This window comes from Rattus norvegicus, chromosome 6, assembly GCF_036323735.1.
Source record: "Rattus norvegicus strain BN/NHsdMcwi chromosome 6, GRCr8, whole genome shotgun sequence".
NCBI classification, from domain to species: domain Eukaryota; kingdom Metazoa; phylum Chordata; class Mammalia; order Rodentia; family Muridae; genus Rattus; species Rattus norvegicus.
In genome coordinates, this window is record NC_086024.1 from 143,434,734 (window position 1) to 143,450,659 (window position 15,926).

Sequence of the window (15,926 nt, forward strand, 5' to 3'; positions counted from 1 at the left end):
GAGTCCTCCAGCTCCTTCTTCTGTGTTCATTGAAGACTGCCCGAGTGTGGCCTGGAGCTTCTGTGCAGTCTGCTCACTGGAATGTTGTGCATGATGGTTTCATTTTTTTGCATGACTTCAGTTACCGTGTCTTCATTTGATGCTGGTTTTGTCAAATGTGACTGTGCTGAGATGTCGGGAGTCCATCTGACATGAGATGAACTAACGTGAACTAACTCTACTGCTGCTCGTCCGTAGTGTTTAATAGTCCTGAGGGACATACAAAGGCATAAGGTTAAATTGATTTTGGGGTTCATCTCAAGAAGAGATACAAACATTGCTCTAACTTTCACAAAACTTGTCTGAATCTAATTTTCCTCCTCAAGAAGGATAGCAGCATTAGAATTTAGGTGGTCTTCTAGTCCACACCACCATGTCCTCTCTGTCACCAGTTATGGTCGGTCACATGAAGCCACGAGTCTGCACATCATGTAGAGCCTGCTTTTGCCTCATAGCCCAGCCAGAGCCTCTGCAGAAGAAAGCTATAGGGGGTCCATGATTTCTTTCTTTCTAGCAACTTAAAAGAGTTCCCCAAGTTTGATGGCATTATACCTGCTCCCATCACCTGCCTGCTGTTTCAACTCCTGTGCTGTTCAAGGCTCTCTGGTGGCTGCTGAGTTAATTTCCTCTGGGGTCATAGAAAACTACAACAGACCCTCTAGTCTACTAATTAGTGTACAGAATCGCCCTTTAGATTAGTATAATTAGTGAGATTTTTTTGAGACTTCTTAAGGAAGGGAATGTGGGTATATAGCCCTGTTTCATGGACAAAGAAAAACAGTTCCCTGAAGAAGAGGCCAGTCACACTGCTAATAAGCAGCTCCTTGACGTCTCTAACTCTGTACTCAATCTGCTTAAGGCTGTTTTAAAAGGCAAAAGAAAGCCTGTGTAGAGGCATGTCCTCCTGTAACGCCTGCACTCTAGGGGTTAAGGCACGAACATTTCCTCTTTCAGTATTGTGGCCCTCTCTCAAAAACAGAACCAGAAAGGGGTGGCAGGGAGAACCTCAGAATGATAATGCCAGTAGAAGCCATCACTTTTTAGAAAATGGTTATGCTTCTGTCTTCTTAGGAAAAATGTCATCAAAAACTCATGTAAGTGATGAGGCCAATCTGTAATTCTGTCAGTGTGTCTCCAGTAAGGTTTTTAGGTCCCTCTTCTTTTTTTTTTTTTTTTTTTTTTTTTTTTTTGGTTCTTTTTTTCAGAGCTGGGGATCGAACCCAGGGCCTTGCGCTTCCTAGGTAAGCGCTCTACCACTGAGCTAAATCCCCAGCCCCAGGTCCCTCTTCTTAATCTATAACTGCCTTTTTTTTTTTTTTTTTTTTGTACAAAGAACATATTTTTGAGTCGGCTCGAGTTGCTTTGTAGTTCTGACATCAATGCTCAGACTCTCAGGATTCATTCTCTTCAAAGTCATGTTGAGCTGCATGATGAAGATGTGCACACCACATAGAATACTCTGTGGAGTAAACGCATACACACTTTTTATTCACTGGTTTCCAGTGTAAAGACAACACAGAGCATGTGGCTGACTAAGACCCGAGGTCTGGGACCTTATCACTGTAGAATGCTCACTGCTCCTGTTCTCTTAACCCTGTGAGTGAGTGAAGATTACCTGAGATGAATGGTGTCTCCACGCTTGCCCTCCTTACACGTAAGAACACGACTATGCCATAGCTACCATAGCAGACCCGTAAGGACAAATACACTTTTTACAGGTAATTTTAGGTTTTGTTTGCGATAGGGTCTCATATATCCCAGTGTGTCCTGAACTACCTGAACTTCTGATAATCCTTCATCTACTGGGACCATAGGTATGCACCACAGTTCAGATTTTTTTGAGGTACTGGGATCTGAGCCCAGGGCCTCCTCTATGCTAGGCAAGCAGAATCAAGTGACCTCTATCCCTAGTGCGTGGTTCTTTATTGGGGGTGGGGAGAAGGACACGTGTTGCTGTCTGCAGTGACCGAGAGGCCCAGGAATACATGGTACATGGCACCTGACTTCTGAACCTTACAGTATAGACATCTGCCAGTATTTCAGTAATTATTTCAGTAGCTAGTCTTTCCCTACCCCTTGTGCCATACAGTTCTCTGTGACCTCACACAGCTGTCGCACTCCTAATTCACACCGCCACTGTTGTTTTTGTTTCTCAATAATTGATGCATGCTAGAATAAAAGTCCATTTGGTCCAGCTGCTTCTATCCAGTGTGAGCTTCAGGAGAGGCCCTTCCATACCTGGAGAGCGTCAGTCAGGCTCCCTCTGAACCAGATGCTTTGTTGGAGCTACTTAGGGAGTGCCTGGCCAGGCTTCGTCCTGACACAGAGGCAGGAGTCCTGACACAGAGGCAGGAGCTCGTTAGGGGGTGCCTGGCCAGGCTCGTCCTGACACAGAGGCAGGAGCTCGTTAGGGGTCTTTGGAGAGCCCTGTAGCCCTGCTTGAATGAATTGTCTAGATTTAGACCCACTTAGTATAACAGGAGCCCAGCTAGGTCCTTTACCTCTCACTTCTCTTATACCATAGAAGACTGGGAAGCTATTTCTCCATCTTCTTTCATAAAACTTAGCTTTAATAAAACATTTAAAAAAATAAAAATTAAGAATCAAATTTAATGTCATTTTAAGTCAGTTACAACTAAAGTGGCAAAAACCTTTAACCTCAAATGTGAATTCTGATAGCTTCTAAAACAAATGGTTTGAGAATGAGCAGACAACTAGCTGAAAAACTTCAGTCAGGAGGACATACACCCTAGAACAGTAAAATGTACTTAAACCCAGGAGAAACTTATGATGGTTTTGTTGCCAGTGCCTCAGTACCTCAGGAGTTTACAAAAGAGATAGGCTTCATCTCTGGATGATGCTATAGCAAAAACACAGATGGCATTGCAATGGTGTCGGTCACCAGAGGGGGACCAGCTCCACCAGCACCAGTATGGAAGGCATGGTTGCCACTGTACTTCATATTAAACCCCTAATTGTGGGTGACATTAGGGTCTCGGGCAAAGGATAGTAAGCAGAGCCTTTCCTCAAGTCGCACTGTAGATTTCTGATAACACTAAAAATCAGAGGTGAAGAAGTGAAAGGTTACCAAGGATGAGGACGGTGTCCTAGTATTTTAGAGTATCAGTCATGGTAAATCTTGAGTGTAAATCTGGCAGTTTGTATGATTTTTGGTCTAGTTTAAGTATTTGTTCTCATGAATTTTTGTGTCATTAACCTTACATAAACTCCTCATTGCATGTTTTATTAACCCTGGTGTATTCATTTTCTTCTGACCTGAAAGAGTAACCCATTAGACTTTAACCCTGGTGTCTTGAAGAAGTCTGCAGTTCAGAGAGCTTTAAAGGTAAACGGAGTGTTCCCTTGAGGCTGCAGTGCTAATCAAGACATATTGAAAGAGATGGTACTTTGGCTTTCCTAAATGTGTGGGCAGGTGACCTCCCACCCTAGCTAATGATTGTCCAAAAGTAGAGATCCTACTTTTGTTTTCCCAGAATTTTTACTTAAAAGAAATGATATCAACCACAGTTAAATTTTAAAATTTCAATATATGAAATTTAGATTTCATTCTGTCATAAAACCATTGAAATATTTATTGTGTTTTGCTTGAATTTGAACTTGTGAGTGGCAATCTAAAAGTTCTTTTTAAAATCTTAACCAAATTTTACATTGTGATTTAAAGATGAACCTTGCAAACTGTTGGTGATGCATACTTAAGGAATTGCCTCTTCCAATATGTTGAGTAGGGTCTCACTGAATCAACCTCATGGCTTTGGTGCTGTGGGCTTGGGTGATAGATCTTTCCAGAAAGTTCAATTTTTATCAAATGAGGTATATTGAAAACTAAGCTCCACTTCATATCCAAGATAATTCAATAGCTTATATTCTCTGGCTAAATTGTTAATGTTTGTTCTTAATTAAACTTTAATTACAGTAAGAGCCAGGAACATTTTAAGTATAATTGTCTTAAGAATATTCCAAAAAAAAAATAGGAATATTTTAATCAGTTTCATCTAGCAAAGTAAGTTAAATTTCTAAAATGGAGGAGACTGTCAGTGAGTTATCTAATACCATATTTGTAAACCTTACTGTGACCTGAACTAAGGGAAAAATGGTGTAGTTTTAGTAGGGCATCCATTGTACCCTGAGAGTGCTGGTTAACACATGGCTGAAACAACTATGCCTCGGCATAGTTGGGACCTAGGGCTACTTAGGAAGGGGCCTGTAGCAGCATTCTTTGCTCACCATTCTTTTGCTGTCTTATTAGACAACAGAGAATAGAGGTCAGGAAGGAAGGCTCTGAAGTCTTGTAGCTCAGCATTGTGACTCAAAGACAGTATTTAATATATCCTGTTTACAGGGTGGAAATAATATCTTCTTCATGGGGTTAGCAAGGAAATTAAAATATTACATATAAAAAATATGTGATAGGTAGATAAATAGGTGTGCTATAATTATCTGGCTTAACACATCAGCTCATTTACGCCTAAAAAGTTCTAAAAATGGTATTTTGCCTCCTTTGTAGACATAAGGCTGAAACGTAGATTCAGTAGTCTCAGTAGACAAGAGTTAAGAAGAAGAGATTTAATCTCAACAGTATAAGACTATGTTTTGGGAGATCATGTCTATATAGTATGTTAAGTTCCACATGTGACCTAAAAGACTATATGTTTTTTATCAAATTTTGTACTTTCGACATGTGCTTCTGTAATTTAAGTGTTCTTTTATGGTAGAAAACTTAATGATTTTTAAAAGTTTTTATATATATATATATATATATATATATATATATATATATATACACACACACACATACATATATATATATATATAATTATATAATTTAAACCATCTGTGTTAAGGCACACCCTTATGCTACAAACCATTAAAAAGATTATAAAAGTGCCAGCTAAATATATTTATTTTATATTTACTGCCACTTTAGATTAGAATGAATAGATTTTAATGTGGCATTCACACACACACACACTCACAAAAGTATGCACAATAAATTAATTAAGGCAGTGACAACTGCAAATTGTTCAGAGGCCGGTTTTTAATGTTATCAGTTATAAACTTCATTTTATTTTTAAAAATATTAGAAGGAGACTCACCATAAAATTGTAGATTCATTAAATCTTTAAAACTGAATGGTTCCATTTTCACAAATACAGTCTTAATATTAGTTAGAAATAAATTCATGTACCAAAATAAATTCATGGGGTTGGGGATTTAGCTCAGTGGTAGAGCGCTTGCCTAGAAAGCGCAAGGCCCTGGGTTCGGTCCCCAGCTCCGAAAAAAAGAAAAAAGAACTAAAAAAACAAAACAAAACAACAAAAAAAAAAACCAAACAAAATAAATTCATGTACCTTGGGGTAGACGTGACTTGAATCAGTGTGATTTTATGCTCTAGAACTGTGTAACTTCTCCTAGTAGTTTGAACACCTTGTACTTAGTATAGGCAAGGCCTGTGTGCCCTCCTTGAAAGTCAGTTTCTCAGCTAGCCAGGAGGAGAAGTGAGATGGCATCCCTATTCCCAGAGGACTTGTGTGCTCAGCTCAGGGTTAGAAATTCTCATGTTAAAGAAGGAGGAAATGAATTTAGGAAAAATCAGTTGGCTTTGATATTTTTAACAGTATTTATTTCATTTTGCAGAATTCATTCACATCAAAAAGATGAACCAGAAAATAGATTATCACAGTAGGTTTGGGTCAGTCATATCTTCTGAATAATCAAATGATTTTGACATCTATTTCTGTCATTGCTGCAGTGTTGAGGATTGACTCTAAAATTATTTAACTAAAATACTTTTTGTGACCGTCTAATTTACATTAACATTTAACTGCATCTTTCTGTGGGGCTAAGTTACAAATAAACCTCATGCCACATCTCTTGTGTTTTACTGTATTTCCTTCTATCAGCTCTCGCTAAAGTATGCTTCTTGTCAGTTTTTGTTTACAAATTTTTAAATCATATTTATATTTGCTTAATTTCATATAATTCTAAACTGACATTTATTCTTCTGGTGGTGTTTACTTAGCAGCCGGTAAGCAATATCCAACGTCTGATAAATGTTTACTTGAACAGGATGGTGGTAGGTTCAAGGTGTAAAGGTGTGAATTTGAAGCCAATGTTTTATACTGCAGCTGGAGAAGTATTCTGAGTTAACGTTTTTTACATTTGTCTTCTCTTTATTATTTATTTATGTTGATTGCACTTACATTTTTGTTATCTTAATAAGTCAGTTTTTAGAACTGTAGTTAATATTAAAGTTTTAAATTTTAAAAGATTGTATTGCCTTAAAGTAGCTTACTTTTGAAGTTATGCAAACATGTGACTGACCGTGTCTCAGTTTGCTTCATGATGGGCATAATAATGGTGGCGGGGTTTGCTCAGCAGCTGTTTACTCCTCCATTGTCCTTTGATGTTCTCCATGTTTGAAGTATCAGAGGTAAATAGAAGTGACTATTGTTCATAAAAGTGAACTGTAATCTTGGTTTTTAGAGAGACCCATTTCAAAGTGTGTTTATTTATTTTATCTGGTTTTGTTTTGTTTTGGTTTGTTTTGTTTTGGATAGTCAGGGAAGAAAATAAACAGCAACCCAAATCCTCTTGTCCAGATGTCAGTCGGTCACAAGGCTCAAGAGAGTAAGGTAAGAGCTCGAGCTGTTCTCCATGTAGCCCCAGCTGTCACTGTCCCCACAGGTGCTGTCCAGGCGTGTGACATGTGATGTGCTTCCACATGCAAGCCATTTCATAAATGCAAGCTGCTTAAGTGTAACAAATACATTCTCTAACTTTAAATAACATAGAACATACCATATAGAAAGACTTTTGTTTGATTTCATGCGGAAGATATGGAATCACTCCCAAGCCTTTAAGTACTTAATAATTATTTAGTTTAAAGGAAACACATTGTAGTTCAAATTCAGCAAACACAGACTCAAAAATTCAAAGAAGGTCTTGTTGTATGTTCATCTTTCCTGATCAAGGAGGGAAAATTAGAAATTACTCATTGTGGTAGGGCATTGTTAAATTCTACATGACAATGCTGTCAAGCGGGGCCATGTGGAGTGCAGTGCCAGGCACCAGGGATGGGGGAACTGAAGACAGTAGAGCGGCAGAGGTCTCTGGATAGGAGGCATGGACACCCCGTCATGTCATGTCATACACCTCACAAAGCGCGTGCTCCATCCTTTGAACACTTCTGTGCTTACTAAGATGATAGTACATACTCAGTAAATGTATGTGTTTTGATTTAATCACCCTGTGCTTGTATATACATTAAATGAACTTGTTCTTACAGATTCGATACAAAACTAGTGAACCCGTATGGGAGGAAAACTTCACTTTCTTCATTCATAACCCCAAGCGCCAGGACCTTGAAGTTGAGGTATTTTCTTTATTGCATTCTGTGCTTATATTTTGAAATATGATTGATAAAATTATGCACATCTACAGTTTCTAGCTGAGTATATAGTACACTGGGACCCATTACTGCAGTCAAGGTAGAGAAATCCTCTTATTCTCTGTGTGACTCATAGCTCTCCCAAACCTATTGCCTTAATTAGGGTTTTTATGGCTGTGACTAAACACCATGTCCAAAGAACAAGTTGAGGAGGAAGGATTTATTTGGCTTACACTTCCAAATTGCTGGAATTACACTTTCATTAGTGAAGGTAGTCAGGACAGGCAGAATCCTGGAGGCAGGAGGATCTGATGTAGAGGCTGTGGAGGGGTGCTGCTTACTGGCTTGCTTTCCGTGACTTACTCAGCCTGCTTTCTTCTAGAACCCCAGGATCAACAGCCCAGGAATGGAGCTACCCATAATAGGCTGGGCCCTCCCCCACCAATCACTAATTACAAAAATCCAGATCTTATGGAAGTATTTTTCAATTAAGGTTCCCTCCTTTTAGATGACCCTAGTTTGTATGTCAGGTTGATACAAGGTTAGCCAGGATGCCCATCTTACGTTTAGAACTATGTCAAGTTAATCTTCATTTGTAGTATCAGGAAAGGGTCATGATTATTTATTTCTTAATATTTAGCTACATAATTGTTCAGCACACTGTTGAAAAAAATTATTCTTTACTGTATATTGAGGTTAGAGCCTCTATTGAAGTCCAGGGCCAGTATGCAGTTTGCGTCTGGAATATTTCTGCTCACAGTTCTGTACTACCACTGTGCCAGCACCATGGCTCTGCTGCTACTGTGGAACGAGTGCATCGTAAAACAACTGTGTAAGCACCGAAGCTTCCTTTCTACATTGTTTTGAGTACTTCTGAGTCTACATTCCACATGACTAGTATCAATCGTAGATTTATTCAGAGAACCTATAATTTCAATAAGGACTCCTAACATTATAGAACCAGTGGGTAGAACTGACATCTCCACAGCAGGAAATAGTCCAGTGGGGGGCATGGATAATGTGTATTTCATTGTTGGTGTTTTTTTTTTTTTTAACTTAGTAGTCTTTCATTTTCCTCAGTGGTATTTTATAGCTTTCTATGTTCAATGTAGGTCTTACACATATGTCAGACTTATCCCTAAATTTTAATACCTTTTCATGATGTTGTGAATGGTTTTATTTTATTTCCTTACTTACAATGAAGATAGGACCTTGTTCATTCCAGGCAAGAGCTCTAGCAATGTTTCCCAGCCATTAAATGGTTCTAATCTTGTATTTTATATGTGTCTATGTATGTGTGTGTGTGTGTGTGTGTGTGTGTGTGTCTGTGTATGTATGTGTATGTGTATGTATGTAGGTATATACACACATGTACATACACACAGACACTGTAGTAGATTCCTCAGTAATCTTTTAGCATTTAGAAAACCAAGGCAGGAGGATCATAAATCAAGACTAACCTAAATTATCTCGTAGCAAGACCATATCTCAGAACAAAACAAACAGCAGAGCCAGTAGGAGACTAAGGCAATAGAGCAGACAGCAATAACTGCTTGTTGTGCAAGCATGGGATCTGAGTTTGAACCCAGAACCTATGTGAAAAGCCAGGCATGGCGGCGCAAGTTTATAATTCCAACTCTAGAGATGGAGACTGGTATATCCTTCGGGCTCGCTGGACAGCTAGCCTAGTCTACGCAGCAAGTTCAAAGCCACATGAGCGACGACATTTCACCATGGCGGGAGGGCGGGGAGGTATCCAGTTTATACTTACATATTGATACAGTCTCATACAGCCCACTAAAAATGGCTTCCTTTTTGTTGTTTTTTTGTTTGTTTTTGCTTGTGGGAATGGCAGTGGATTATATCACATGCTGGGATTATAGGTGTTTGCCACCTGGCCAGGCCTTCTTCCTTGTTGTCCCACTAGACACTGTGAAACTATCTAGGATTGTGTGTGGGGGACATCATGGTGTCTTCTAGTAGTGATTCTTCTCATAAGAATTGGATACCTTTTTCTTACTTTTCTTGGCCAGCCTCCCTGTTCAGCCCTCTTTACAGAAGTAGCCCATGAGTCTGGTCTCCCTAGAGACCTTTTTCTCCTAGTTTGCTTTGTCTTCATGAATAGATCCTGACTTTCACTAAAGACTTTGTACATATGTTGAGATGACCATATGCTTTTCAACTGTAAATGTGGTGAAATATATTGTTGATTTTCAAATGTTAAGTGTTGCAAATTTTCATTTGGTTTTCCACATTTAATACTTAAATACCTTCAACACAATATTTTATTGGGGATGTCTTAGGATTTTATGGCTGTGAAGAGACACCATGACAGCAACTCTTATAAAGGAAAACATTTCACTGGAGCTGACTTACTGTTCAGAAGTTTAGTCCATTATCATTGTGGTTAAAAGTATGGCAGTGCGTAGGCCGATGTGGTGTTGGAGAAGGAGCTGAGAGCTTTATATCTGATCGGCAAGGGCAGGAAGAGAATGAATCACACTTCCTTCTTCCAACAAAGCTATGTCTACTCCTGTGGGGCCATTTTTATTCAGACCACCACAGAGGATAAGCCCCACTGAGTCATGATTATTTTTACATATATCCAACTGTCTGGAGATTTGGCTGAAGCTCATTGTAGAGGCCTGGATTCTGTTCCTAGCATCCACATAGCAGCTCTCAACTGCCTGTAATGTTAGTTTCAGGGAATCAGATGCCTTCTTCTGGCCTCTGAGGACTCCTGCACACATATAATATACATAAACTCACTCAAATACACACACACACACACACACACACACACACACACTTAATAAATAGGAAAAAAGAAAAACATTCTTGCTTCTTAATCATGAATTGTAATTTTGCTTCCTTTTTTTTTTTTTTTTTTTTGATGTCAAGATAATGGTAGCCTTTTGAATGAGTTAGGGAGTACTTTTTCCAGAGTTTTCTGGAAGAGTCTTAAGAATTGTTTGGGCTTTGCCTTTATTACTTGGATTTTTCATTTTGAGGAGGTGGTCACAAACAAACTCAGTTCTTGCTCTCTCGGTCAGCTCTGTATTCTTTATGAACTGAGGTGTTTTTCCTCTTAAGGAGTCTGTTCATTTTGCGCAGTTGGTTCTTCCTTTGATCAAACTGTTTTGAACAACCACGATGGGTGACATTCTCATAGCAGAAGCAGTGCTGCAGATTAGTGTTCATGAGAAAGAAACCGGGTGTTCTAAAGAAGATGCCCTCCATTTTCAAAACAAGTGTGTAGCCTTTGAACAGGGAAGACGTTAGGACACTTAAAAATGCATTTTCTCCACAAGTATGTCTTTAGTAGAAACTTTCGCATTACTGTCACTGTGTACTATATGATTTCAGAGTGTAAAAGGTGTTTCATTCTGACCTTTAGGTTTGTGTAGACCATTACTTTCTAATTTTTTTAAAGATTTATTTTATGTGTATGAGTGTTTTGCTAGCATGTATGTATACCTGTGAATGTCTGGTGCCCCTGGAGGTCAGAAGAGGTCCTTGCGCTCCTAGGAACTGGAGTTATGGATGGTTGTGAACCACCTTGTCTGTTCTAGGAATCAGATGTGGGACCTCTGCAAGAACAAGTGCTCTTAACTGCTGAGCCAGTTCTCCTTCCTGCCTCTAGACTGTCGATTCTTACCTGAAATTTCTCACAGTAGATTTATAAACAAGATGTCCTTTGTTGTGTTTATCATGATTTTGTGATGAGGAAAGGTACCTGTGGTATAAATACTGTTGTATTCTAAGAGGTTCCCTAACAGTTTTAGACACGCTACTTAAATAATATGTATGAAATGTATTGTGTTTTGTTTTGTGTTGGTGTGTCTTTGATGCTGATCTGTGGACTATTCTACATTCAATAGTTCCTTTTTTGTTTTCCTCAGTGTTCAAAGTGTTTTCTGCCTGTATTTTTCAGGTCAAAGATGAGCAGCATCAGTGTTCTCTGGGGAGCTTGAGGATCCCACTCAGTCAACTGCTTGCAAGTGACAACATGACCATAAACCAACGATTCCAGCTTAGCAACTCGGGTCCAAACAGCACCTTAAAAATGAAGATTGCCCTACGGGTACTACCTAGTTCTTAGCAGGGCTCAGTAGTGTGAGGGAAGAATACAGTTATGCCTCAGTCCCAGCCTGGGCAGAGGTGGTTCTACAGGCATGCATCAGGTGACATAGTAACAGGTGGACAGTTAGAGGGGAGCAGAAACTGTAGCAGAGTTGTGGGAGTACAGTCTAGACTCCATTCTGAACAAATGCTTTATTTCTAGATTCATTGACTGCCCAGGAGTCAATAGAGTTTGCTCCTCAAAGTTGGATCTTCAAAGGTTGTTCAGAAGGCAGTTTGATAAGCACCTGTAAGAGGCAGAGGTGACAAGAACAAAAATGTTATTGTTTAGAGTAGAAATACTTAAGTACTTAGTGACAGGAAATGCCACTAATTAAAAGTATTCACCAGCAGTCTCAACTAACCTGGACCTCTGAAATCTCTCAGACACTGAGCCACCAACCAGGCAGCATACAGCTGGTTGGAGGCCCCCAGCACATATACAGCAGAGGCTTGACTGCCTGGTCTGGCCTCAGTGAGAGAAGCCACACCTAACCCCTAAGAGACTTGAGGCCCTAGGGAGTGGGGTCTGGTGGGGTGTTGTTGGGGAGGGGGATGGGGACATCCTCTTAGAGACATTGGGGAGGAGGAACTGTTGGAGGGCAGACCAGGAGGGGGTTAACCACTGGACTGTAAAAAAAATAAAAGTGATAAGGAGGAGGAGAAGGTTAACACCCCCACCCCAAAAGTATTCAAATTGGTCCAGGAGATGGCTCAGCAGGTAAAGCCCCAGCCTGACCCCCTGAATTCAGTAACTGAAACCCTTGTATATGATAACTGAATCCACAGGATTGTTCTCTAACCTTGGCAAACTGCGTGGCACACATACCCCTATAAAAACAAGATCGTATAGACATTACAATAAAGAGCCAACTTTTTGCTTTAGTGCTGGGGTGTGAACCCTTTCCCTCCCACATGCTAGGCCAATGTTCCACCACTGAAATACACTCCAGCCCTAAGAATGAACATTTTGTTTTTAATTAAAACAGACTTAGTCTGACAGGGTGCTGTCAAAATGTTCTTCTTGCACATGATCAAGACATGGCACAACCTTATAGTGACAAAATAATGGTGACCCCACCGCTGCCAGTCCCAGAGCCCTCCTGGTTATGGTGTAAAGTGTGTGGAGTCTGTGAAGTAAGCTCAGGTGTTGCTGTAGCCATGGTTAATAAAATCAGAGACTCAGTAGCTCCAGAGCGCCCTGCTGAGGACAGGCCTGCCTTACCTGGTATAGCTATGGTTAATAAAATCAGAGACTCAGTAGCTCCAGAGCGCTCTGCTGAGGACAGGCCTGGCTTACCTGCTGTAGCCATGGTTAATAAAATCAGAGACTCAGTAACTCCAGAACGCCCTGCTGAGGACAGGCCTGCCTTACCTGGTTTGCCCTTCACAGTCTGCAGGATGATGCGGCTGTCTCTTGATTACTGTATTACACTTGTCTGGGAGTTTCTGGTATAAACCACCTGGAAGAATGAGAGATTTTATCTTTTGTGAAGGGTACATGGCCTTCTGGTTGACCAGTAGGTGCCTTGTCCCATAATTAGAATATGTTTAAGTGGAAGAGATAAGAAGGCATAGAAAAGTGTTTGTATTACAGAAGTAGCTTTAATTGCTTAAATTTTGCCCTTTTTAATTATTCGTTTTGTATTTTAGAGACAGGTTCTTTCTATATGGCCCTGGTTGTCCTTGAATTCTCTATGTAGACCATGCTAGTTTCAAACTCATAGACAGCTGCCTGCCTCCCAAGTGCTGGGATTAAAGGCATGTGCCATAATGCCTGGCAAAATTTGCTTTTTTAATACTCTGAAATATCTTATTTCAATAACTGCATAGCTGAACACATTAGAGTTGTAAAATTTTAGTTGATTGCTAACACTTACAGAAGTATTCAAAACCATCATCAAACTGTCACTGCTGTCCATGACTTCCCTCTAGGTCCTCCATCTTGAAAAGCAAGAACGGCCTCCAGACTACCAGCATTCAGCTCAAGTGAAACGGCCCTCTGTCTCCAAAGAAGGGAGGAAAATGCCTATCAAATCTCAGATGTCTGCCTCACCAGGCACTGGTGGTACCAACACTGCTCCATCAACACCAGTCATGGGAGTCGATGATAAGCCTGCCATGGAGGAGAAGCCCCAGCCCCCTGAGGCCAGCCCTCTTGGGCAGCGTGACCTAGGCAGGAGCTCTTCTAGCCTCCTGGCCTCTCCAAGCCACATTGCAGCCAAGGAACCCACCCCAAGCATTGCCTCAGACATATCACTGCCCATCGCCACTCAGGAGCTGAGACAAAGGCTACGTCAGCTTGAAAAGTAACTAATGCTCCCACCCTTGTTTTTCATTTCGGAGTTTCCATCCCATACACCACAGGGAGGGAAATAGGATCTTAACTGCTCTGGAAGAAGTTTGAGTTGTGCTATTATTTTGCTCCTTGAGTCTTTGACTTTCAAACACTTTGCTGTTTTGTAGGACCTTATTAGAAGAACAATAGTGAAGTGAGGTTTTGCAGATGGAAAAGGCAAGAGAATTGAGCTGTGTAGATACCATATACTCAGTTCATGCCAGGGATGGACTCCTGCAGGATAATCCATCACTAATGTGCTGAACATTGTGTCACCTGCACAGGTTTAGCAGAGGCTGGTCTTTTCTCCCTTGCAGAACACGAACCTCACCACCACCAAGTCCGTACCTTTTCTTTGGATATTTGTCATGGTTTATTGGTGGTATTTGTGCTCCTTCAGATAAGGAGGAAAATAGTTACCATATGCATCCGATATATGGTAACCTCTTACGACACCTAGTTATAAGGAAATAAAAATAGTGGTTATAAAAGTACTTCAGGACACAGCATTGGCCACATCTGTGTCTCTGAGGCTCCACTGGCCTATGCTCACCTTTTGTGAGCTTCCTCACATGGATCAGGTCAAGGCTGGGGATGTAGTGCAGAGATGGAGCACTTGCCTGGCAGCAGCCAGAGGGAGCATCATGCACAGGATTGACGTTTGTCTCAGGGAGAGCTCTGTCTCATTTGTACCTTGAGTGCTCATTTGGAAAGCTCTAGTTAAGACTTTTTAAGGAATATCAAACCCTCAAGTAAAATAATTTCAACTTGGTATATATTCAAAAGTTTCGAATCATGTTTAAGTTAGATCCCATTTTGTCTAAATGAGTGGACATTATCTTACTGTATACAGCACACCTTTTTTGAAGTTGGGGCAGAGATGGTGACATGTTGTTTCCACAGTGGGACAACGCTGGGGCAGTCTCCTCTGGGGCAGATCCAGCTGACTATCCGGCACAGCTCCCAAAGGAATAAGCTCATCGTGGTTGTGCACTCCTGCAGGTGAGGCCAACTGCCACTGGGACTGTCAGGTTATTTCTATCTCACGTGATCCCTTCCCCTCCACTGAATCAGTAGTAGTGTAGATATTTTGAGCTTATAAAAAATCTTTTGAAAACATGGGTAAATAAGAACTGGCGGCATTGACACACAAGCTCCTGAAGAATGTAGAGGTCAGTCCAGTAAGGGATTATATGGACCCTCCGTATCCTGGCTGCCGAGACACTGACTCACCAGTGAGGGTGGGCACCGCAGAGGCTGCTCCCTTGGCTCTGAAGACAGTTTGCTTGTGGTTGGGGGTAACTGAATGTGTTTGGCTTATACTAGTTATCCTAGGGAAAGAGCAGGGGACAGGTTCATGGAGGAGGTTGACCCTGTGTAGAAACTATGATTGGAGGTGCTACAGAAGTAGCCCATGTGGCCATTCAGAATCTTACTGACAGAAGGACAGTCTATGAGAAACAGAGCAAGGGCTGTGAATGTTCGCCACACTCTGGGCTTAGGTAGCAAAGGCAACAGTTACTCTGGCAAAAACTGTTAAAAGGGAAGTTTAAAAGTGATACCAGAAGCTAGCAATCAAAAACTTTGGGAAATTTGATATGTGTTACTCCTTGTGGTTCAGATAATATGAAGTCAAAACTTGATAAAATTATTTTAATATGAAATGTTTTATCTTTTAAATTATAATGTCTAGTCTTCTCTTCTTTGCATTATTAGAAACCTCATTGCCTTCTCAGAAGATGGCTCTGATCCATATGTCCGCATGTATTTATTACCAGACAAGAGACGCTCAGGAAGAAGGAAAACACATGTATCAAAGAAGACACTGAACCCTGTGTTTGATCAGAGGTAAAGTGACACTTCATTTAGCCAGGAGGCTACCTGGAGGAACTGTTAGGTTAGGGCAGGCCTGATGAGGCCTGTGGAGAAATAGTATTTATTCTCTAGCATATTCCAGCATAGCATATTCTGGCACATGTTGCTTGCTAAGAAGCTTTTGACCTTCGCTAGAGGTGTTAA

At 40.6% G+C, this 15,926-nt stretch overlaps 1 protein-coding gene and 1 long non-coding RNA gene across 13 annotated transcripts in view; both read left to right on the plus strand.

Moving 5' to 3' along the window:
* Esyt2 (extended synaptotagmin 2) overlaps positions 1-15,926 on the plus strand; it is a 95,731-nt gene that overhangs the window by 74,864 nt on the left and 4,941 nt on the right. For 6 of the 12 annotated variants that reach the window (XM_063261796.1, XM_039112112.2, XM_063261798.1 and 3 more), the window contains 7 exons: positions 3,323-3,385; positions 6,618-6,692; positions 7,346-7,432; positions 11,382-11,531; positions 13,505-13,878; positions 14,811-14,909; positions 15,624-15,755. In XM_063261796.1, the coding sequence (XP_063117866.1) occupies positions 3,323-3,385; positions 6,618-6,692; positions 7,346-7,432; positions 11,382-11,531; positions 13,505-13,878; positions 14,811-14,909; positions 15,624-15,755 (980 nt within the window). Of the gene's footprint in view, positions 1-3,322; positions 3,386-5,694; positions 6,329-6,617; positions 6,693-7,345; positions 7,433-11,381; positions 11,532-13,504; positions 13,879-14,810; positions 14,910-15,623; positions 15,756-15,926 lie in introns of those variants that run through there. The other 6 variants (XM_063261797.1, XM_039112113.2, XM_063261799.1 and 3 more) reach the window with 2 other exon arrangements.
* LOC134479490 (uncharacterized) lies at positions 5-3,289 on the plus strand. Its single transcript, XR_010052868.1, has 2 exons — positions 5-1,189; positions 1,319-3,289. It is a non-coding gene; the product is annotated as an uncharacterized LOC134479490 (long non-coding RNA).